Raw genomic sequence first — 23,143 nt, forward strand, 5'->3', positions numbered from 1 at the left:
AAAACTGGACAACAAAGCACACCACGTTTTTATTCATCAACAACATGACTACATAATCACGCTACTCACATTTCGCACGAACTCAATGCCGCTCGCACTTTGTAGCTTTGTGTGTGAGGGCTTTCAAACATGTCCATGTATGGAATTCCTGTGACTATACATTCATGACATCATCGCAGTGCGCCTGCTGCTGCTATTGGTTATTTGTCAGTGCATCGACACCCCCCCCCCCCCCATTCCCCTCCGTCACAAAACAAAACAAAACAAAAAGACCGATCAACAGTCGCTTGAACTTCACAAATGGTGCGTCTTTCGAATATATCGTTGAGGGGAAACGATAGCAAGTGGTGCCGATGGCAGCCATCAGCCACATTCGGGCACATGAACATCAGACAAACAAGCAAAATCAAACTTATTGCACAGCCCTGCAAAAGTAGCAAAATCATCAGGAACAATGAACGAAAAAAAAAAAAAAAAAAAAAAAAAAAAAAAGGATTCCTGCAAAACAAGTGTCACGTTACGTGAGCCAGTCAAAGTGGAAGATTTGCACGCCAAAGACCACAAGTTCAAGTTCAGTTGCTCGACTTTTTTTGTTGTTGTTGCTCATAATCACACGGCAATTACATTTGCAAAATGAAAACTAAAGAAAATTATAAAATGTGATTTTTAGGTAAAATTCCACATAAAGTCTGATGTCAGGGATTGCCACAATTTATACATCAGTGATTGATGACTTTTGTCCTTCCCCTATTTCTCTAAAATGAAGACCTTGTATTTTCTTTTTTTTTTGCAGAGTACACCTTGTTTTTCTTCAAACATTCCATCTTGTTCTTGGAATATTTTTCACAAAATTGCAACTTTTTTTTCTTGTAACCTCTGAAGTCTCCATTTTTTTGGTGTAATTTGGTCAAATTCTGAAGTATTTTTTTTCATTTTTCAAAACTCCTTTTTCCTCATGAGGATACATGTGCTTTTTTTGAAGTGAAATGTTCCCTTCTAAAACTTTTTGCTGTAATTTGATTTTTTTTTTGGTGCCGCCTGTTGAACGACGAGACGTGTAACTTGCAGTTTTTTGTTCCCGGTTATGTATTTCTTTGAGATCACCTTTCTCCTGGAAAGTAACAAGTCAGTGCGTGAGAGGACGACAGGGAGCACGCCCGCCGTCTTCATGCGCCCGCCGGCCAACTATCGTCATTTGCAAAAAAAGTCCTACCAATTTGTTGTTGTTGTTGTTTTTTATCGTGGCGCTAGTCTGGTACGTTATCGAGTGTGACGGTAAAGAGTCCGAGAGCGACATGGAAATAGACCTGAGGGGCTACAGCGGCCATGTTGCGCCCACCAGCAAGCCTGGACCCAAAGTGTAAAATGTCATATTTACTAGTAGTTAAGCAGAGCGTTGACGACGTGCCGTGGTAGCGGGCCTCAACGCGCCAGGTCGGCGTGGCTGGCGCTCAGGTCACGACTCTTCCTCAAACGATGATTTGGTTCCTGAACGGCACGAAAAACACAGCAATTACTCCGACGGATACGAACGTCCTTGACCCCATTCGCTGCCGTCGACGGCTACGGACGTCAAAGATCCGTCGCAACTGTGCCGGCAGTGAATGAGTGATAGATGCTTCTCACGAGGCGGGGAAGGCAAAGCAAGAGTTTGCCGAGTCCAAAATCAAAATCATGCCGACTGTCAGTCAAAAGCCGACAAACAACCACGGCGACGGACATTGAGGAAGATTTGAACCGCAGAGAGCCAGGGTGGGCAAACCGCACTCCTGTTTTTAATTTTATTTTTGGAAACCCCCCAAAATTCTTCCAAAATGCAGAAAGATCTCCAATCTGCGTTTTGTGTGGAAAAATGGGGGTGCTGTCCCTCGAAAACAAAATGTAAAAAAAAAAGATATACAGAGAAAAAAAAAAAAACAGCAGGTGCCGAATTGCGAGTATACGTGAGTTCATCTATCGTAGACGAAACGGGTTTCAAAGTTCCCCCACAAAAACATTGCAATGTGTGAGCGTGGGCCGCAGTGGCACCTCAGTTGTGGCTTCAAGTGCAAGAAATAGAATCCAAGTCCAAATTCATGACATTTAAAAAATCCGAGGTCCAACATTCAAATCCCCCAAGTTTGCCCCAAAATATTAAAGTCAGTCTTCGGGCGGAATGATAACAAGAGTTAGCCCACTCTCATTCTCCGTCACTCATTTGATACCAAATGTCACAATCGTCGCTAGTTGCTAATGTTAGCTTAATCAAAGCACACCTTTTAAACACTGTTGACAACCCGTAATTAACCCCCCCCCAAAAAAACGTTTAGGATTTACAACAAAACACGTCAGTGATGTCACAGAGAAATGTTTGACAAATAATAAATATGTCGCTGTCCAGATGCTAACATTAGCCTGATCATAGCGCACTATACCATGTGACAGCCTGTCAAAAGACACTTTTCGCGTTGGGTTTGTGTTTAAAAAACAAACACACACATAGATCACATCTTACAATCAACCAACAAATATATATATATATATATATATTTTTTTTCCCCGAAGTTGTGGACAGAAATAATTCTGTAATGTGAAACAAGAGCTCATTCAAAAAATCACCTCTTATCCCGCGTTAGTTGAATGGCAACGTGCTCAAGTCAAGCACGCCGAGGAACAAAACTGTCCTTCGTCAGGATCGCACCAAAGCAGTTCACACTTCCAAGTTGTCGTTTTACATTTCATAAAGAAGGCGCATTTCCGTCAGGAATGTACATGAACTCATAACTTTATGAAAAAAAGATCGATTCAGAGTTGAAATGAAGAAGAAGAAAAAAAAAGTCGATTTTCCATGGCAAAAAGTTGCGGAACTCTCCACGAAAACCACCAGAATGACACGGAGACGGTTTACAGTGACGACTTTTACGACAAATTTCTCAGGAAATGTCGTGCTTACTTGGTCATCATTCTCACTTGGCGCTGCCTCCCGGCTCACGTTCAGAACACCGAGTGAGCTGGCTCGTTTCAAGCTGCGCTCCCACCCGGCCGGGGTGGCGTCATGCGGTTGGGGGGAGGGGGGGGGGGTTTGGGGTGAGAACACGCGTCTCCATTAATCACACCGGGTTAGTGTCGGGGCAATGAGAGACGCGCACTACGTCAACAACTACATTCAGGTGCTGTGTTGCATCGAGAGGGATGATGATGATGATGATGATGAAAAAGGCTGTATCCCCCCCCCCCCAAAAAGTCATCATTTTACAAGAATAATTTTAGAACGGTTCCAGGAAAGGCTTTCATTTGACATGGAAAATAAAAAGCTGACATTTTAAATGCTAAAGGCATGAAGTCGTGAGCGAGAAAAAAAACGAAACTTGTTTGTATTTCACTTGAAAGTGTCAAAGGTCGGAATAAGCTTTCATTTCACAAGTTGACATTTCAAATGAAAAGTCGCCATTTTATGATGATACATGATTAAAGTCAGATATTAACAGGGGGGGGGGGGGGTGTTTCACCGAAAAAAAGTCCGACTCCGGGTGTGACACCATCATCATCATCATCATGTCATTAACTTTCCACCAAGACAGGAAGTAGGAAGTGAAACCAGGCCAGAGAGTACATGCGGGTCCACATTCAAGTGCCGTTTATTCTTAAATAAGAATTTTTAAAATTTTATATATATATATACACATATGTGCGTGTGTGTGTATACATATGATGAAAAGAACAAAAGGAGCCATGCAGCAACCACAGCGTATTCCCTTCCAAAAGAAAACAAGACATCAAACTAAAAGACCACAGCAAGCCACCAGATGCAATCCATATTAGTGGACAGAAAAAAAACTGAAACCAAAAGAAAACCCTAAAAGCAAATATTGTGCAGATTGGCACACGACAGCGGCCGCATACTCGTTCGTCCCCTTTGCTTTTCTAAGCGCCGTCATGAAAGCGTGACTTCCTGTTCAACACCTCTTTTAGCTTTGGGTTAGTGCGGTGGGCGCCCCCGGCAGGCCTGGAGGTCCAGCGAGTCAGTCCCTCCCGCTTTCAGAGAGCAGATGAGCGACATTTTAGGGATAGTTACCCGGGGTTTTTGGGCTCGCCGCCACCGCCGCCGCCGCCTTTGAGCTTGCGCACCAACTTCTCGCTGCTGCGGCGGAGCGACGCTCGCAGTTTGCCGAAGGAGCCGCTGCGCTTCAGCGCGCCGGAGCCGTCCTGATGGGGGAGGAGGGAAGACCACGCCGCCCCCAGACAAAACGTTAGGAACACGTGCGGTATTCTTCGGAGACGTACCGGACGGATTTTGAAACGGCAGTCGAGGCGCTCGCGGTGATGCGGCCTCAACATGGAGTGCCAAATAAAACATCGGATGACTTTGTCATTCATTGGGTGGCAAAGCCAATGAGTTGAACGGAGGCCTGACCAAAAAAAAAAAAAAAAAAGAAACAAGACGGCGCCGACGAGAGTTCCGCTCTCTCTCTTTTTGTTTTCCACTCCCGATCCCATTTTAGCAAGTTAGCATGCGAATCATGTTGGAGCCTGACGGGCTAGTCCTCACCTTGACTCCCCCCACCCCAAAAAAAAGAGTCTGCAAAAAAGTGAATTTCCTCATTATAATTGACATGGGAAAAAAAGTTTATTTTTTTTAAGGACCAAAAAAAAGTGACTTTTCTCATCCCAGATGTTTTTCAATTCATTGGCCGATTAATCGGTTATCAGCAGTTCATTCTGCCAAACCTCGGAATGCGAATCAGCCTCCCCCAAATATCCCTTTCCGGTTAACCTCAAATCAAAGCCATGGTTAAATATCTGTCCCGGTGTCTCTTTTGGACTTTGAAGGGCTTGAAAGGCAATTTAAAATAAAGTCATGGTTAAAGTGATGAGAGGAGAAGAAGAGGAAGAAGAAAGCGTCACACACCGAGTCGATGTCAGTGATGAGTTCAAGTTTTATTGGAAGCGAAGAAAGATGCACACATACGCAAGAGCGGGCGAGCACAAGCAGGAGATTAATAAGAGCAGAGGAACGACGACGACGACGCACGAGGGCAGCTGTGGAATCGGAAGCGCTTCCCTAATCATCGGAAGGTGAAAAATCCCAACAAAGTCAGGAACGTCACATTGAATGGCTGGCATGCAAAACGTCAGGATGATGTCGCAATGTGGCGGCACGCGCAAAACGCTATTTACACGCATGATAGCTTATGGGGTTTTTTTTGGGGGGGGGGCGTGTTATTTTTTTACAGCGCTCTGGACATGCGGGGAAGTGACGATGAGAGAAGTGCAAAACTGGTACGTGGCCCATTTCACAGCTGTGCCATGCCGAAACGCCCACACCATTTGGTTCTCCAGACCGTGGGCATGTCGCTGAAAGTGTGACGAATTTTGGAGCCTCATTTTATCGACTCAGTGATTTGATTTGATTTGATTTTTCCAATGACTCAAATTGGACTCACCACTCCACGGTTGGGCACAGTGGCCGAATTGTTGACTCTAAATTGTCCCTCGGTGTGATTGTGAGCGCTAACGGTCGCTCATGGATGCGTGCGATCCGTTGAGGATGAACCACATGCTGCTTCCTCAAGTAAACGTGACCAGCCAGCGGTCTGTTTTGGGTGACCTTTGACACCGTCGACTAACGAGCCATATTCCCCATTTCCCGGTTTCAGGGAAAGCACCGTCAGCCCCTATTTAGGGCACGTGACTATGATGCCATCAGTGGGGGGGGGGGGGGGGGGGGGGGTTTCGACACAAAAGAGGGCGGAAGGGTGGAAGCGGACGTCAAAGAACAACAACACGGTCACAGGTTTGATGGCGCGGCCTCTGCCGATATAACACGAGGGAACGGCCCCTCCCCCCGGCAGAAGACCACCACCACGAAGAAGAAGAAGTCATGAGACGGGCGGGAAAGAGCGCGAGGCGTCCATCGCAGAAGACGAGCGTTTGCAAGCGTTACAAGGCATCTGCAGGTGGTTAGGCCCGCTGCTCCAAGCGGCGGCGAGGAGAGGAAGAGGAGGAGGAGGAAGAGGAGGACAGACAGGCAGATGCCAAGAAGAGAGGTTAGGTGGCGTCCAGCCTCGGGACATCAACTTTTTTTTTTCAAGCTGCTCTTTGCTTTGTCGGATGATGCGGAACATGTTTCGCGCTCCTGTTGTGTTGCCTTTGTCAATTGCGCCAAGTCGCTTTCTGTTCCTTCACGATACGCGTGTCCCCAAAGAAAACGCAACTTCTCTCTTTTTTTTTTTTTTTTTTTTGACATGAGAGGTCTAAATCTCGCATTTGTCAAATGGTGACTGAAGAACGGCAGAAGCAGCTTTGGCCAACAGTTTGTCTCGTCCAAACTATATCGGCTTCTCGATTTCTTTTTCCGTTGACGCTCGCACGGCCTCAATTTGAGCCGCGTTGGACGCATACCAACGAATGTGAAAAACTGCATTTTAGAAAGAAGCGGCAAACCAAAAGGAGGCCAGCGGCGGCAGTACTCAATTACGTTTGGCATTTTTAGCGCTTACGATGACCAAACGGGAGCGTTGAACATGAAAAAGATTTGCAGCAGCCGGCCGGCCGGCCAGTCCAACGAGGTCTGCGCTTTCCGGCCGCTAACGCGTCAAGCAAAGCCAGAGGCGCGCGCACGCATCAAATATGAAGTGGGAGTACAGTACAGAGCCCCGTGTTGACATGGCCGAGACCAAGAGACTTTGGAAGCCACCCCCCACCCCCACGTTTGTTGACTAACATGACTGACACGGACAAAGATGCTGATTGGTTGCCAGGAGGGGGGTGGGGGAGGGTTGCTGGGACAACTGTTGCTATGCAAAGTCAGTCGCGGCTCTCCATGGCGTTAGTGGCGCGGAGGAGCAGGAGGAGGGGGGGTGACAGGAAAAGCAGGCGCCGCTTTTTCTTTTTTTTTTAAATCAGGAGTTAGTGGCCATTTGAGACAGAGAAGACGGTCAAAAGAGAACGAATGACATCATGTGCTGAAGGAGGCTACAAAAAGTCACTACGAGTTACAGTAAGGGGAGTTCAGATGAGCTTGCTAAGAAGCACAAAGAGCATCTACGAGGTTCCATCGAGCGGTCCAGGTCAGTTCAGGCGGGCGGGCGCGCTTTCGATGCACCTCAACATCTGATGCCCGAAACACCACCAAGGCAGCCATCTCGTTACCTCTGCGTCCCGCGTCCTACACGCAGAATTTTCCCGCCAGACACACCGTTCCAAATGTGCCTTTTTGGGACGCAAGGAAATTTCTCAGTCAAAAAAAACCTACGGTCAATCTTTTTTTCCAGCAACGATCGCAGTTTGACCATCGCCGCCCTCGTCGTTTTGATCTGGCGTTAAGCAATCTCGCGAGACGATATCGGCGAGATCGGCCTTCGCCGCGCGGAGAGCAGACGATTGCCAAGTCGCGTTAAAACAAGTGTTGCGAAAGTCGATCGCAGAGGAAGCCATCGTTTTTATTGCGATAATCATCTTGTGTTCCTGAATTATTTCAATGTTTGCAGCATTTGTTGATCTGAAATAAACCGATTATCAACGTATATTGCTGCCGTTTGTGTTCTTATCATATGCAATTGAATAAGTAGACCATTTCAGAATTCAAAATTTGGGACTCTCGAAATGCATCGTGGGCCTCAAGACTTTTCTGATCGGCGAGTCCCGCAGGACTCAAACTGGAAAATGATGACTGCCAAGGTGGAGCGCGCGCCGGCCCGAACACCAACGTACTGCTCGACAGAACTACGGCGGTACCTTGACTTCCCGTTTTCCCGTCAATCTGTCGCTTGGAAGTCACGCAATCTTTTTTGGGTTTGTTTTTGGTCGGTTCGTGTTTATAATGTCAAAGAACAAAACCGTGGGCCATGAGAGGAAAAAATAAAACGCCAATCCAAATTCTTTCAAGCTTCCGGCCGTGAGTTGTCGGCCTCTTTGCGAGTGTTTGACTCTCTGTCCCATTCACTAAGTGGCTGAAAGTACATCGACGGCTGCCGCTGCGCTTTTTGTTCGCAAGTTACGAAAGCAACTCAAACTTTGTGTCGTTAAACCCAAGCAGAAACAAACTCGATGATCGGGGCGAGTCAAGGTACCGCCGGTCCCCCGACCGCTCGATGGACGACATCCTGACAAACGTGAGCATCAAGTAGCGACGCCGAGTGTCGAGAGTAACGGCGAGGGCTGTGTACTGCACTTACCCCGTTCCACTCCACGCTCATACTCACTTCCTCGCCGCCGTCGGGCCCGCTCTCGTACTTGACCGTGTCCGAGTTCAAGCTCTCGCGGCTGCGCTGTTTCTCGCGGGCCTCGGGCTCGCCCAGCACGTCGGCCACGCGCTGCTTGTGCGCCGTGTCCAGACCCTCCGTGGCAAACGCATCCCACGTGTTAGTCGAAGGCCGACAACTGACTGAAGTCATCTGAAATTGGCGCCGCGCGCGCCGTTTTGGGCTTCGCGGGTCCTCGGCGGCAAATTGTGAAGAAAACGTTTTGTCCCAGGGAGGGAACGTTTGACCAGCGCGGATTTCGAGAATTGGCGATTTGACTACTTCAATAATTGTGCTGTGAATTTTTTTGTGAATTAGAGGAAGCTGCCAATGCCATTTAGCAATTTTGGGAGCAACGCGTGAGCAAAACTGACTGCGACAATTCTTCCCTTTCGAAGGGCTTTGGTGCCGATTTTAAAAGCAACAAAAAGTTTTCCAGCCGGAGCCAATCGAAAGGGCAGCGCGGGAAGCCGCAGAGGCCCAATTAGCAGCATCGATCAGTCGCTAAGGTGTCAGAGCAAAGCAGGCGCAAGTCATTTTCTGGTGGTCGGCACCTGCTTCCTGGAACGCACGGCGGCCTCCTCCAGCGTCTCGGCCGCCTCGAACTTGCCCTGCCGCTTGTAGAGCGCCCCCAGGTTCTTCAGGGTGGTGGTGACGGTGGGGCTGCGCAGACAACACGTGACTTTTGCTCAAAGCCAACACCTCCACACTTCCACTTCTCGACATGTGCGACGCTTGCTCTTGACCGCGCACCTGTCGACTTTGCAAGCTTTGTACCAGCCGCCGTACTCTCCGAAAGGCGAGCCGTCCTTTTGCTTGCCCTGAGAAAACGACAACACGCAAAAGCAAAGCGGTCAGCGGCGGCCGGACCCGGGTCGTCCGATTGAAATCCTTTGACTTTGTTTGAACCACGGAAAAGGAAGTGATTTCATTTTCGGAAAGAAAAAAAACATTTCAATGCAGCGGTGCCTTTCACGATACACATTTTTCTATTGAAAAAAAAAAAAGAAATATGAGAAAAAACCCAATTCTCATCCCTGCGTGTAACTTGGTTGAGGTGGTCAAATTGAGAAGGAGCTAGAGATGGGACTGAACCGCCGACAAAATTGGACGTTAAGCGGCGGCGGCGGGATTACGGCAGCCCGTGTGATAATAACCACGCTTTCGGCCTTCATCGCCGCGCCGACTAATCCGCTAACTCGAGACGCTCCCTTCTTACTGCAGCTTTTCTATACGACTTAGCTGCCAGAGTCCACGCGTGACAACGCGGGTTACCACGGCGACCGCGGCAACTTCGACATCAACGCGGCTTAACCGAGTCGAGCTGGAAAGGCGGCGTTGCGATCTGCGGGATGACGCGGAGGCGGTCAGACCGGATGCCGTGTTATCGCTACGACGTCGTGGCCGTCGCTGCGATCAGCTTGGATCTTTTTACAGGAATCTACTCTTCGCGGAGGATAAAGAATACGTGCCGTCTGTTTTGCTGGCCGTCATGGTAATAAAAGCTGTATTCGAGGCACCGGTTGAGACGTGATGGCACCGTGGTAACGGTAATGTGGTGGCGGGACTAATGAGGTGCCGCTTCCACCAGTGAAAATACAACCAAAGCTTGGAACAATGTCCTCACCTTGCTTTGTTCCTCCCGCTCCTCGGCGTGCATCCAAATGGGTTTGTTCTCGCCTGCGGTGTAAACGGAAAACATCATTTGGGGACACAAATGCGTGTGTGCGTGCGCTCAAGGCATGTGCACACCCTACCGTCTACAGAGCCAAACTCCCTCTCGTGGGCCCGTGTGAGGATTTCTTTGTAGAGCGTCTCGGCCTCCTTGAATTTGCCCTGTTTGAGGTAACAGGAGGCCTGGCGGAGGGAAAGTTACCACAGCGTCACGGCGTGGACATGGCACCCCCCCCCCCCCCCCCCCCAAAAAAAGGGACGTGCTACTCACCAGGTTGTTTTTGGTTTTGGCCACGTTGGGGTCATCGGGTCCCAGTTTGGTCTGGTAGATCTCCAGCGCCCGCATGTAGTAGTACTCCACCTCCTCGTACTTGCCTTGGTTCTGGCACAGCAGCGCCAGGTTGTTGAGCTGCTTGGCCACGTCCGGGTGGTCCTTGCCCAGCACCTGCGTCGCGACCGCAAAAAAACACACTTGTGAGCAAACATCGACACAGCAGAGGCAGAAGCGGCTGCCGGGAGTTAAGGCTGCCCGCGTGCGCACTCACTTTGCCCTTCCCGCCCTACTTTCTAAACTGCGGTTATGTCACGGGTCAAATCGACCCAGTTAAAAGCGTTTTTTTTTTTTTTCTCGATGAGATGTACAATAGTCCCTCAGAGTCACGGGCACTGCTTTCCAGAAATCCCAGCAATACACCCAACTCCGCAAAGTAACTTTATGTAGAATCATACCCGTGTGGCCAAGAAGTGCACACCATGAGGAGCAGCACAATGTCCATTGAAGTCAAGCAGGGGTGTCAAACTCATTTTACATGGGGGGCCACATACGGCCTCGGTAGATGTCAAGTGGGCCGGACCATTAAAACGATAGCATACTTTGCTATAAATAACCAAAACAATATGTCTTTCCTTTGTTTTGGTATAATGAAGCACAAGAACATTAGGAAAATGTTGAAATTTAAGCAACATATCTTTTCCAAAACATTTCATGAAGCACCTTACATTTCCTTCGATAATTTACTTTTATCATTCACATACTACATATCCATTGCAACTGATCCCACTGATTGTACAAACGTTAACAAGTAATTGGTATTGAAAAATAGAGTAATGCACTTTCAGATTAAACGAGATTTATAAAGAAAAGAAGTTTCAAACCATTTACACGTGCATATAAAATCTAAATGTAATCCCTGCCTAGACCTTACAAACTAAGGAGGGTGCTATTAAATGTGTAAATGTGTAAATGTGAGAGTGCTATTGATAGCGTCTGCTGTCATGGGTCTACCTCAGTGACGGACTGAGGCTGCTGTTGTCTTCTTCTCTGATCAAAACAGTCTCCCCTAGCGGATACTTAATGAATTGCACCTTTAAAAAAATATTAATTCTGTGTCTTTTATGCATTTTTTTCACTTTTAAATTATCCTACGGGCCTGATTGAATCTCCCCGTGGGCCGCATGTTTGACACCCCTGCTTTACACAATCATCTCGCGGGCCGGATTAAACTCCTTTGCGGGCCGAATCCGGCCCGCGGCCCGTACGTTTGACACCCCTGATATAAAGAATATTATATTGTGCGATTTTTCATTTTTTGTCGTTCTATGTGGGAGGCCGGAACAGATTAATTGCATTTGAATTCATTTCAAAGGAGACAGACGATTTGGTCACGGGAATCCAATCCAATCAATATATTGAATATAATATGTAGGAGGCAAACCGAACCACATCGCAAGATATTGACATGCAGCTGCATTATTGTGGCCGCACGTCACCGCAGTACAGAAGGTCATTCGAATATTAGGAACAGCTCGAAAGAGAACAAAGGCTTTTGCATTTGCTCCACAACAACCCAAAAACCGCAACCCGAACTTGTCCGACACCTTGCAGCGATTTCAAACACGCACATCGCACGCATTCCGCAGGGAAGGGGAAATGAAAACGCAGGCGTACCCGCCTCACCTTCTCTCTTATCTCCAGCGCTCGCTTGCACAGCGGTTCCGCCTCTTTGTACTTGCCCCTCTTGCCGTACAGCACCGCCAGGTTGTTGAGCGTGGCGGCGACCTGGCGGGGGAGAGGCAAATCTTTGTGAACTTTTGGAACAAACGCGGGCTTCAAATCACCTTGGCTCCATCAGGCGCTGCCACCCATTGGCAAAGCCGGACTGCGCTCGGAAGGGGAAGTCAGCCCAGCGCGCCGAGTCGTGAGCCCCCCCCCCCCCCCCCCGAGGTCGTCATGAGTACAAATGTTTTTCATCTGTGAGCGAGCAAAATGTCGCGCATCAAGTGCAGTGTATGAAGTGCTGCCTTTCGGAGTGAAAATGTTTTCGAGCGGCGCGTACAGTGTCGTGCGGGTGTCACCGAGGCGTTATGTTGCGTATGAAGTGGCGCCTCCAGGGGTGAAAGCGGTTTCGAGTGGAGTGTAGAAGGCGAGGCGCCTCCTCCGCAAGTGAAAATGCATCTCCGAGCGCCGCGCACTCTGGGCTCAGCCTCTCAAGGTAGAAGCGGCTCGCCTCGTCCCGATGCCCTGCCCCCGCCGCCCTCGGTCGCCGCGGTAACAAAAGCTCACTCACTGGTGAAGCCTGTCAAAGTGAGCTCATCTCATTTCAGATGACAACACAAGAGCTAGCGTGTGCATATGCGCTCCATTTCTTGATCCCCCTGGGCAATTTTGACCAAAGCATGCGACAGACACCATTTTCAATGGTGGTGGTGGTGGTGGTGGTGGGGGGGGGGGGGGGGGGGGCTGCGTCATTTGCCTCCTTGAAGGATTGGACTGATACAAGTGAAGAGATTGATTCTGAAATGTATTTGGGGAAAAGAGTGAGGGGTGGGGGGGGGGGATGCTGATTTGATGAGGAAATCAATTTGTGGAATCACTTTGGGGAAAAGGGCGAACGGTGATGGGCTGACCTCACAAAATGGACATCGCAGAAGGTCCACACCTGATGGGGTTAACACAGTCAGTTCATTTTTTTTGATGGAGATAGCGTGTGCGCGTGTCAGGGTGTTCAAGAACACACGGCAAGAGGCTAAAAGCAGCTTGGAGGAAGAATGAATCCCACCGAAAAGAAAAACTGTCATACGGGTGAGCCGGCTAAAATCAATGTTTATCGATCCCGATGTGAGCGAGCCAGCGCGTACCCGTCTAATTGTGTACAGACTTCAAAAAAAAAAAAAAAAAAAAGTAAGGTCAGGCTGGTGATAGGGCGAGCAAACAAGGCCAATTGAGGCAGCCTGCCTCAGTGGAACTCTCCAAATAACATCTCGAACATCAATATGTTTTTACACGTTCCACTTTTTAATTTTTTCGCTCAGCATCCCGCGCATGTAGCATCGCGCGCCACTGTTCATTTGGATGCATAACGCGCCTCTCGGCTGCTCTTAAAAATGGCGGCCTCTCGCTGCGTCCACCGATGGCCAACTGAGGAGTAAGTTCGGGACTAAGGTAGACGATCCATCGATCGGGCGCCGCAACGCAAATGGCCGAGTGACGACATGCGGGTGTTCCGCTGCCAACTCACAGCGGGGTGGTCCCGGCCCAGCGTCTTCTCCCTGATGGCCAGCGCGTCGTTCAGCAGGTTGGCGGCCTCCTTGTACTTGTTCTGATCTCTGCAACAAGCGCACGCGACAAGACGACGGCCGTCAAGCCCGGTGACAACTTGCGCCGCCGCCGCCATCGACGGGGGCTTTCCCCCCACAGTTCCCACACTTCACCGCCAGCCGGACAAACTATTCGACGGAGAGGACAAAAATAAAAGTGTTCTCCGGCAGCTTCGGGTCATTCTTTTGTTTGCGGCAGACAGTCGGGACACCGACGCCGTACTGTAAATGGTCAGTCGCGCTCGGCGGCTTCCAGGAGCTCGCTTAGGGTCGTCTAGCAACCGGTCGGGCGACGCCGGGAGAGCTCGGAGTTCTGTTTTGGCTTTTTTGTCCCACCCTTTCCAAAAAATTGGCTCGTTAAAATACATTCATAAAAATAAAATCCATGAGAATGAATTTGAATTCTAATTTTTTTTTTGGTCAAATGTGGCCATTTAAAGGTCATCGCAGCCCTGAATCATTTTTATTTCGAATTTCCCTCTTTAAATAATTGCTTCATTGATTTAAAAAAAAAAAAAAAAAATCTTACTCGTACGTCAAACATTCAATTTGATATAAATAAATTAGAATAAATGATCAATGTAGAATTAAGATAACCGAGACACTTATATTCAATAATTGTTTTGTTTGTACCCAAAATAAAACGGACTATTTTACTTAACAGATTTTTTTTTTTGCAATGTCAAACGTGGCCTTGGCGCGGAAGGAAAACATCCCACACCCTGCGCGATTTCAGGGGCGCCCCGACGAGCAATATGGCATGACGGAGACCATTTTGCAAACCTGTAGACGAGGGCCAGGATGTTGAGCATGGTGGCCACGTCCGGGTGGTCGTGTCCCGACGTCTTCTCCAGGTCCTCCAAGGCCTGCTTGCAGAGCGGCACGGCCACCTCGTAGCGGCCCTGCGAGGCGTACTGGATCACCAGGTTGTGGAGCGTCCGCAGGCGGGCCGGGATCTCGTAGCCGCCTTGCTGGGCGGCCGCCGCCGCCGCGCCGCCGTGGGCCGGCTGGACTGCGGAGATGACGGGGGGGGGGGGGTCAACGTCGACAATGCGAGAATCGGCATAGGATCTGGACCGCGAGCGAGTCCTCCGCGCAGGTTTTCGGAATGTGGGAAAATAACGCCGACACCATCCGTGGGTTTTCTCGAGGTAGCGGCAAAACGTGCAACCGGCGCGCGCGGTCGAGCGGGCCGGCGTCCGGCCGCCAGCTGCCTCGCCGACGCGCTTCGTGACCTCGTTGGTCCACCGGATAGAAAAACAAAAGGCAAGCACAAAGCCCAATTTTGCTTTGTACAAATTGGGCTTTTGCCAAAAGTAATCATGAATGGCGACTTACTGCCTTGCGCCTGGTCGTCATGATCATCCGGGAAGAGATCATCCAGAGTCTCCTTGCTCGACTCGGCGTCCTTCTCTTCCTAAAGAGGAAAGTACACGCGCGGCCATTTTTAGACAGTTGAGCGAATGACATGGGCCGTTCTTCACGCCCCAATCGCTCGGCTGCCATTCGGACATCGAAACCTCCACGCGTACGTCATGGAGTCACGCGTGACGGAAGAAGCGTTTTGGAACGTTTCACGATGTCACTGCCGCGGCGTAATTACGACCAGATCGCACCATGATCAGCGCTAAGCTCGGAGGCCGAGACGTTTTTGGTTTCGGCTCTCGAAGCCATTGCCAAAAAGGAGCAAGTCCATAAATACGATCTGGTTTTAGGTTTCTTTTTGTTCGAGACGATGCTCATTTTTGCCAGAGGGAAAAACTGGCACCGAACTGACAATTTCGGCCGTCGCTTCGGCCTTCGTCGCAGCCGTCGCCGCTTCCTCGCGACGCGTCTCATAAACAGCTGACCGGGTCGAGAAACCTTCAAAGGAGGACGTCGCAAGGAAGCAGCGGCAGCTCCGACGAAGGCCGAAGTCGCACCCCAAACGGTCAGCTGGGTAAGAGTTTTGCCCTTTGTCAAAAGATGACCACAGCTTTTCTTTTATTTTTATTTTTCAAAGGCCGCAGGTCCAGGGACGTCGGCGGTGCAACATTCAGCGAGTAGCCCGGAGGAGGACTCACCGAAGGCGACAGGTCCTCGTCGTACTTCTTGAGCTGGTTCATGAACTCCAGGTGCTTCTTCTCCTCCTCCAGCTGCGCCACGCTCTGCTCGCTCTTCTGCAGCTTCTGCTGGGTGCCGGCCAGTTCGTCGCGCAGCCACTGGTTCTCCTGGCACAGGCGCCGCACCTGAGCCCGCAGCTTCTGCTTCTCCGACTCCACCGAGCTCAGGTGGGCGGAGAGCGCCATCATCACCTGGGCCTCGCTCAGTCCCAGCTCCAGCATCTCCAGCGACTTGCGGATCACGTGCGACTTCTCCTCCACCAGCACGCCTTCCTCATCCCGCTTGAGGCAGCGCAGCGTGCCCAGCAGGCCGTCCAGGATGGCGTGGTGCTCCTGCTTCAGGGCGTCCAGGCCCTGGATCACCTGCTTGGTGCGCGAGATGATCTCATCCTGGGACGGCTTCTCGCCGGGCTCCTCCTCCGCCTTCGCGCACACCACGGCGGACATGTCCTCACGCATCCTGTCGGCGACAATCAGAGAAGAGGGCGCGATGCGAGCGCCGATGTCATCGCGACACCTCAAGGGACATCAGACGGCGATGAAAGCGGCGAGCGACCGGCAGATGGGACGATGACTTGGCCCGATTGTAACGCAGAAGCTGCCGATGTTGACTTTTTCGACTCGCTCCGCCGGATGAGGGCGAAGGACCGACGAGGTGAGTGAGCAAGCTGCTCGGCGCGTTCTTCGGCTGCTTTTAAAACGCGATGCGATGAAAGAGCAAACTTTCTGCCGACCCCGGGGAGCCTCGCGTACGGCGGAGGTCGCACGGAAAGGGACTCGATCCTTTCCCGTTCCACGTCGCAAAGAAATGCTTCTTCCGAACGTCGGCGGCTTGGTGCCGAGACACGGGGGGGCGATCGCAAACTTGTAGCTCGCTCATCGATTTCAAACTTGAATTGGTGTTTAAAACTCATTCAGTAGCAGCCAATTCTGGACCGAGTCTGAAGAGACGTTTAAAGACGTCTTTGGGAGTGAATAGGTGAAATGATCGGAAAGCCGAGAGCATTTTTTTTTTTTTGAGGAGGAGGACAAAAGCTCATTTCCGAACGACGCCTCATTTGGCCACGCGGGCTCAGGGACACCCGTTGAGGCCGATTTAATCAACAAAGACAAACGAAACGGAACCAATCAACGACATCCAGATGTAACCAGATGCCGCTGCGCCAAACGAGACACGACCACACGTGACCAGATAAAACCAGCCATGACTTAAGATCGAGATCAAATCCGGTTCCAACAAGATGTACCCATCAAGCGGGTGGAAAGACACAAAAAGAAGCCGGAGCTCATCACCGTCGCCAAATGTCAACAGAAAGCAAATGCATTCGATCGACTAGCCGTAGCCGGCTACGTAAGTAGATGTCACTCGTGTGCGTTGTTCCGCCCCATCGTCACTTCGGACCGATTTCTCACACTGCCAAAAAAGAAGGATTACGAGTGAGCTGCCGCAGAAAACGTCTGCAGGCCACGACGCAATGAAAATAAATCAACCGAGACGGTTGGATGGCAAACGTGACGAGACAAAAGCAAGCGCGACATGAAAGCAGACGGAACCCACAAGAACCCAATGCAATCATTAAAAAGCGGCTTCGACCAGACGCAAATGCATTCCATCAGCTAAAGAAAAAAAAAAACGGAACATCAAAAGACCGGCGCTGATTTGCCGGATGGGGCGAGCGCGATTAATATGAAGGGGAAACGGGATATTTGGGGGCGTGGGGGGCTCCATTTTCAGGCGGTGACACGTGACGTCTCTGAGGCAGCGAGTTTAAACGCCGCGGGCGGGGCGGCAGATGACTGCAAACACGTTCTACCGTCGTCTTGCGTTCGAAATCAAAGCCCCGCGGGGACATCACGCGGGAAGGCCGCCGCTTTGAAACCTAAACAACCGCTTTGAAGCGGAGCGCCGCGGGAAAGGCGCGGATTTCCAGTTCCATCGGCATAGGGCCGAGGAAGTGTGAGCGAGGAGGGGGGGGGGGCTTAGTCAGCTCGCATGGGCCGAGTCTCCTTGATCATCACAGCTGGGATTCACTCAAAATGCAGACAAAGTCTCGCCGCAGTTTCCTGCTTGAATGCAACACTTTTGCTTTTATTCTTCGATGCATTTCAGCCGCGCCTAGTCCCCGCCCCCCAAAAAAGTCAACCATCTAGATGGTGACTTGAAGCCAACCAACGCAACAACAACAAAAAACGCGATAGAATGTCTTTGATGTCTGCTCACGAATAGCCGGAGGGCATAAATTCGAAGAGCCGATTCAACTGGAATCGGAACCGACGGCATTGGGCCAGCGAGAACCAAATGAAACTGACCAAAATGAGAACCAAAAGTAACTGGCCCTCAAAATAAGAGCGCTCCAGTGGAATGGCGTTCAACTGACTTTCTTTGTCCCCACGGTGGCTGACTTAGCAGTCAGACTCTTTGCGCGAGTGTTAAATAACGCATGGCGTGGCCCAAGAAGGCGTGGCTGGACTGTATTATACTGCCGCCTGCTTTTATTTTCAAAGTTCTGACGTGACAATCGTCTGGACATCATTTGGTTGAAATTGCCCAGAATTGCAGCTTCTCGGCAGTCATTTTTCTCAGATTTCTGTAGTCCAAGCAAAATGATTATCTTGGAGTTGAATACCAACAAAGCAGTTCCAAATATTAGCTTTTACTTTGGAAAACAATGACCAACATTTTCCGATATGTTCCGGACCAAACCAACAAGGGAATCGTCGTTTTGTCTGTGCATTTTCTGCACGGTCAATTTTGAATGTTCTTTTTCAAGAGAGGGATGGGAATTAGAAGGGTTTTGCAACCAATTCCCTCCAAAAATTGACAGACAAATCAATGAGCATTGTTCGTTTCAAACTTGCAGCCATATCTGTGCAGTATTACAACAAATACACACACACGCGCACATACGCAGCTGCAGGCATTGTTTCTCTTGACTGTTTAAATGTGAGTCTCTCCAAAAAAATCCCGCCGGCTTCATACGATGCCCTACGCCATCTGCGGTTGAGTCCACCAACCGCCCCAGATGAGTAAATAATGTCCCATTCATCTCAAAACTGGAGCGTGAAATCTCGTGTTCCGAACAGTCCGTACTTCTGAAACAATCTAACCCCAGTTTTCACTTCCACATTTGACCAAAAACAGGACGTGTGGAAAGAGCGTTTTCGAGAACCACACTTGCGTCCGCTGATTGCAGACGGTTTAGGAATTAGCAGACACGAGACCAACTAGCAGCTAGCGGGACAATGATGGGTAAAAATATGGGCCACCAGACAACAAGATGATCCGAGTGGGAGGTGTGTCACGGGTGGTAGACCCCCCCCCCCCCTTCCCTATCCTCCCAGCTGTGGATTCCACACTGGCGTGCACTGTGTCCTGACACAAGAACCTTTCAGGAACCCGCACCCGCGTGGAATGGCAATCACTGGCAACCCGGCGCCGCAGAGTGCCGAGAGGCCGTGCCGAGAGGCTGCTTTTCTGGCCTCATCTCACTCACACACACACACACACACACAAGGTGGAACCTGAAGAACCAGTTCACCTGAATAGAATGATCGTGACTCACAGGAAACACACACACACACACACGCGTTCCACTTTCACCCGACCAAGTCCTGGAATCAAAGGTAAACACCGTCCGTTTACGAGATTTTGATATTACAGAAAAATACATTTCATACACGCAAGTGACACATAAATCAAACATCACAATGAGTTTACTGACCTCATTGTTGCGGGAATTAGACCGAGCGCGCCTTACCGTTCACTTGGACAGCCGTCGCCAACGCAGCCAAATTGTGTCTTCGCCTTGCTTTCGACCAAAATAATTGGAAGGAAGCGCGATGAGTCGGTGGTGGAACCGGAAGGTGAATTCCCAACCACAATTAAACAAACAAACAATCAAAAAGTGTGTCCCAGCCCAACCCCGGGGCAGAGATGGGATCCGTTTCGCCGACAGACGTCGGAGAGGCTAGCTCACATACTAGCTAGCGTTAGCTGTCAAAACTCCAGGCTTTACACGGAGCCGCTCGAGACAGGGGAGGCCTGCTCTCCCGGCACTTCCATGACTCGAAGCGGGCAAGAGAAATGCGACGGGGCCGGGTAATGGGACGCCCACTGCGGACGAAGCGACGGACTGTTCGCCTTCCAGGTGACTGCCTGCCGGTCGCTGGCGGCTGGTTAGGGGCGTGAAATGGCGCCTCCTCCCACGGCTCCCGGGCAATGACGTCACCCGGACAGATGAAAAAAAAAGTGGGGGTGGGGGCGGGGGGCGTTTTGCTCGCTCCCTGGCTGTCGTCGCACAGCGAAAACGCGCTCCCGTGGACATCGGCAGTGGCGGAGCTTGACTTTTATCCTTTGTGGGGTGGGGGTGGCCAAGGCTATCTCTGGGGGGGGGGCCGCAACACAAAAACTTAAACAAAAAAAATTGTAACTAATACTGTCATAAAACTAACAAAGCCGCTCTAAAAACTCATTGAAACTTAAAAAAAAAAAATCAAAACGAAATAAAAACTATGTATGTTGAAAAACTCAAAACTATTATAATAACCCTGGTGCAATATCCCTACCGATATTCATTTCATGGAAATAATGAATGTTCAGATTATAGACGTCATCATTTAAAACACATTCACCGGACTGTTTTTTTGGACTTGGCTTTATTTGGAAGCAATCACGTTTCAGTATGCCGAGTGTGATTCCCAGTTAGTGCACACCGTTTGTCCCTAATAAGTGACTTTCCAGCCGATGATCGACAGGCGATCAAGTTGCGGGTGTATTGCGGCATTTAGTCCGACCGACCCTCTTCCACAGGTTGTGCAATGCAACGTGGGCCATGAGGAAGGTGATTGACAAGTTGCGCCGGTACCACTCCCTGCAAGTACACGCAAAACGGTCGCCATGATTCCAATGACTGCATTTGTGTGGGCGTGCGTGCCTGTGCCTGCGTGCGTGCGTGTGTGAGACAACAGACTTGTTGTAATTGACATGGCGCAGTCGGTTTTTGTCCAAGAAGTCCTTGTAGAAGACGGACATTTCCTCACCGGTCAGAGTGCGGCGGCGGCCTGTAAACAGTGGACTTTAATTCAGGGCAAAGTGATGGCATCGTCTACAAAATAAAATGAATTCATTTTGGGCCGACCAAAAATGTCAAGGCAACAAACTGATAAAATTTGGAGTTGCACAACATCAACTAAATATTTGAGCTTTTGCTATTACAGAAGTAAATGTTCCTTGTATTGTCCCCAAACTTCAAAATAGAAGTAAAAACATTTTTTTCGGGGCAAACAACTTGCCTACTTTGTTACGCCAACTAACATTGTTGACATCAATCTAAGCAAATTGTATTTTGAAGTCGTTCCAATTTACATGACTGTTTCATACCCGCAAAATACTTGACGGTAAGAATTTTTTGAGACCGAGCCCGATATCCAGTAAAATTCTATTAACCGATTATCAGTCGATTGATTTAAAAGCTATTGAACATTAACAACAATACAGATCTGAATTAGAGACGGAACATTTGAGTGTCTTACTATACTTTCCCCTAATTTGTTGAATTTTACAATAGAGAGAAAAATTGGCACGAAAATAAAATAAATAGTGTTGAGGACTTGAACGTCATCGATTGGCGGGTTTGTTTTTTGTTTTTTTGCTTTTAATGTTATTGTCGGCTGAAGACCGGAACAACCTTGCTGGTCTCGCTCAGTCAAGCCTTTTGCTTTCAGCTGCGACACAATGAAGGCGTCTTTTTCCTGCACAAAACACAAAGAGAGGTGTTTTTTTGTTTTGGTTTTTTTTGCTCACTAAAGCTGCCAGAAAATAATCCGCACAGACAACAAGAGAGTTATGCCAATCAACAAAATAGATTGAGTCAAAATGGAGCGTGAGTTGTAATCTGCTGCAAGCAGAAATTCTTCAGGCATTGCTGCCCTCTACGGTGCGTGTGTCACCTAAATGGAAGGAGGGGTTGGGAGATGGATGAAGTTCATGTTGGTTTGGTGACAAGACGAAATGAATACAAAAGCCGCTTCATGAAATAAAGGACCAATTAACTGCCTTATTTGAAAAAAAACAACAACAACAGGTCAACAATTCTAATTGGCAGGTCAGAAAATGCACAAACGTATTGATTATGATTACGTTACTTGTTTGGTGCACAACATCCAGCAAAAAAAAAAAAAAAAAATGTATTCCGTGTTTTTCGAAAGCGCCCCAATATGACTGAGGCAATTACGCTATTAAGCAAACGAAATCCATATTTTAGGGGATTCGTTCATGTGACTAATTTCAGAGCACCTTGCCAAAGGTGAGGTTCTGTTGGCTCCAGAATTGGTGGTTCCAGTCCTCGGTGTCCTGCCGCATGTTCCTTAGGCGTCTCTCCAGCTCCGACTCGTTCGGGGGCACACGGTAGACGATGGGTCGCATGTTGGAGAGGGGGTTGGGCGGGCCGATCCAGTCGTGTGTTGCGCTCGGTGCCGGTGGGAACTTGGAGCTCTGAGCGCAACGAGACACGCAGAGACTCAAAATACCAAACCGAAGTTGACATTTCAGTCGACCAAACAAAATGAAAGATTTTACAGAGATCTTAATGTGCTCAATGGGCGTTCCCCTGCCACGCCCACCCAAAATGTTTGTTTTGTTTTTTTTACTAAATAGCACTCTTCAGTACTGCACTAATAGTAATGTGACTAAAATAGAATATGAATAATTAACTAATTTTTATGTTGTGATAAATCCAAGGGCATTGTGTTGCTTCTTCTGGTATGTATGCTTTGGCCACCAGGGGGTAGTGTATGACACAGACATTCAATACGAAGATTTGATGAGAAAACTACAAAGGGGGTTGCAATAAGGCCATTGGTTAAGGCAGTGGATGAATTGCATTTCCCCTGGTAGAGGCAGCACTTCATTATTGCCATGCTACCTTCACTTGAAAATTGGAAATCTTTGGCCAGTCGAGGTGCCAGTTCAGAGGGGGCAAAGTGCACGAGTTCATCGAAAGGGTTTAAAAAAAAATACAAACCTTCGGTAATTTATCTTGCTGTTTTGTTGCTAGCTTGCTGCATTCTCTCCTGCCGGCGGCCGCCATGACACTTTGACGTCCACGTAAACAACTCCAGCGGCGCCACGTCAAACACTCCACGGCGACTCGAACAGACATGGTGACCAAAAAAGAAAACAATTACTCGGCGAGCCTTAATTTAAGAGAGTCTATGAATCCCCTCGTTACACCACCGGCGTCCTACTGCGGGAGACGTTTGACTTCTGGACACGTGATAATCACCAGAAGGAGCGCTTCAAATGAGTAACGACTCCGCCCTCTCGATAGTCGGGTGTGTTGTCGTCCTGAATTTTCAGTATTTCGTAATCGCCCATGGGCATAGTTCCTGTATTTTCGTTTTTAATTGCTTTTATCACACTTTTCCCCCCAATGGTTCTGATGGTGACACGAGCATCGAAACCGCCTTTCTCTTGGCCCGAGCCTTTGCAGCGCGTCGTGGTGCAAAAATGAAGCGTCGCTTCATGTTGGCCAAACAAAACCTACACAC

General features: G+C 49.2%; 1 protein-coding gene across 5 annotated transcripts; it reads right to left on the bottom strand.

Moving 5' to 3' along the window:
• Nucleotides 1-22,890, bottom strand: LOC147195636 (kinesin light chain 1-like). Of its 5 annotated transcripts, XM_086127536.1 has the most exons (18): nt 22,618-22,890; nt 21,891-22,088; nt 21,283-21,346; nt 20,566-20,656; nt 15,557-16,055; nt 14,832-14,910; nt 14,277-14,505; nt 13,415-13,502; nt 11,854-11,955; nt 10,168-10,341; nt 9,980-10,079; nt 9,850-9,902; nt 8,976-9,043; nt 8,777-8,885; nt 8,157-8,318; nt 4,055-4,185; nt 2,933-3,005; nt 1-1,488 (listed from the first exon to the last, which is right to left on the bottom strand). In XM_086127536.1, exons 1-18 carry the CDS (start codon nt 22,753-22,755, stop codon nt 1,423-1,425), a joined length of 2,424 nt encoding a protein of 807 aa, XP_085983662.1. In that variant the 5' UTR covers nt 22,756-22,890; the 3' UTR covers nt 1-1,422. The 5 variants fall into 5 exon arrangements, with proteins under 5 accessions (XP_085983662.1, XP_085983658.1, XP_085983657.1 ...); XM_086127532.1 differs by lacking the exons at nt 20,566-20,656; nt 21,283-21,346; nt 21,891-22,088; nt 22,618-22,890 and adding an exon at nt 19,354-19,831 and having other exon boundaries at nt 1-1,111; nt 1,379-1,488; XM_086127531.1 differs by lacking the exons at nt 20,566-20,656; nt 21,283-21,346; nt 21,891-22,088; nt 22,618-22,890 and adding an exon at nt 19,354-19,831.
• Nucleotides 22,891-23,143: the final 253 nt, after the last annotated feature.

The sequence above is a fragment of the Hippocampus guttulatus genome, chromosome 13, assembly GCF_054856545.1.
Source record: "Hippocampus guttulatus isolate MCC_2025c chromosome 13, RoL_Hgut_1.0, whole genome shotgun sequence".
Taxonomy (NCBI): domain Eukaryota; kingdom Metazoa; phylum Chordata; class Actinopteri; order Syngnathiformes; family Syngnathidae; genus Hippocampus; species Hippocampus guttulatus.

Bases quoted from the DNA above. Each gene is read 5' to 3' on its own strand.
- LOC147195636 (XM_086127536.1), bottom strand. From the start codon at position 22,755: ATGTCTGTTCGAGTCGCCGTGGAGTGTTTGACGTGGCGCCGCTGGAGT. The intron at 10,080-10,167 runs GTGAGTAGCACG...TCCCTCCGCCAG, and splicing joins CCAAAACCAAAAACAACCTG to GCCTCCTGTTACCTCAAACA. The intron at 1,489-2,932 runs GTAAGCACGACA...CGTGCCGTTCAG, and splicing joins CAAGTGAGAATGATGACCAA to GAACCAAATCATCGTTTGAG.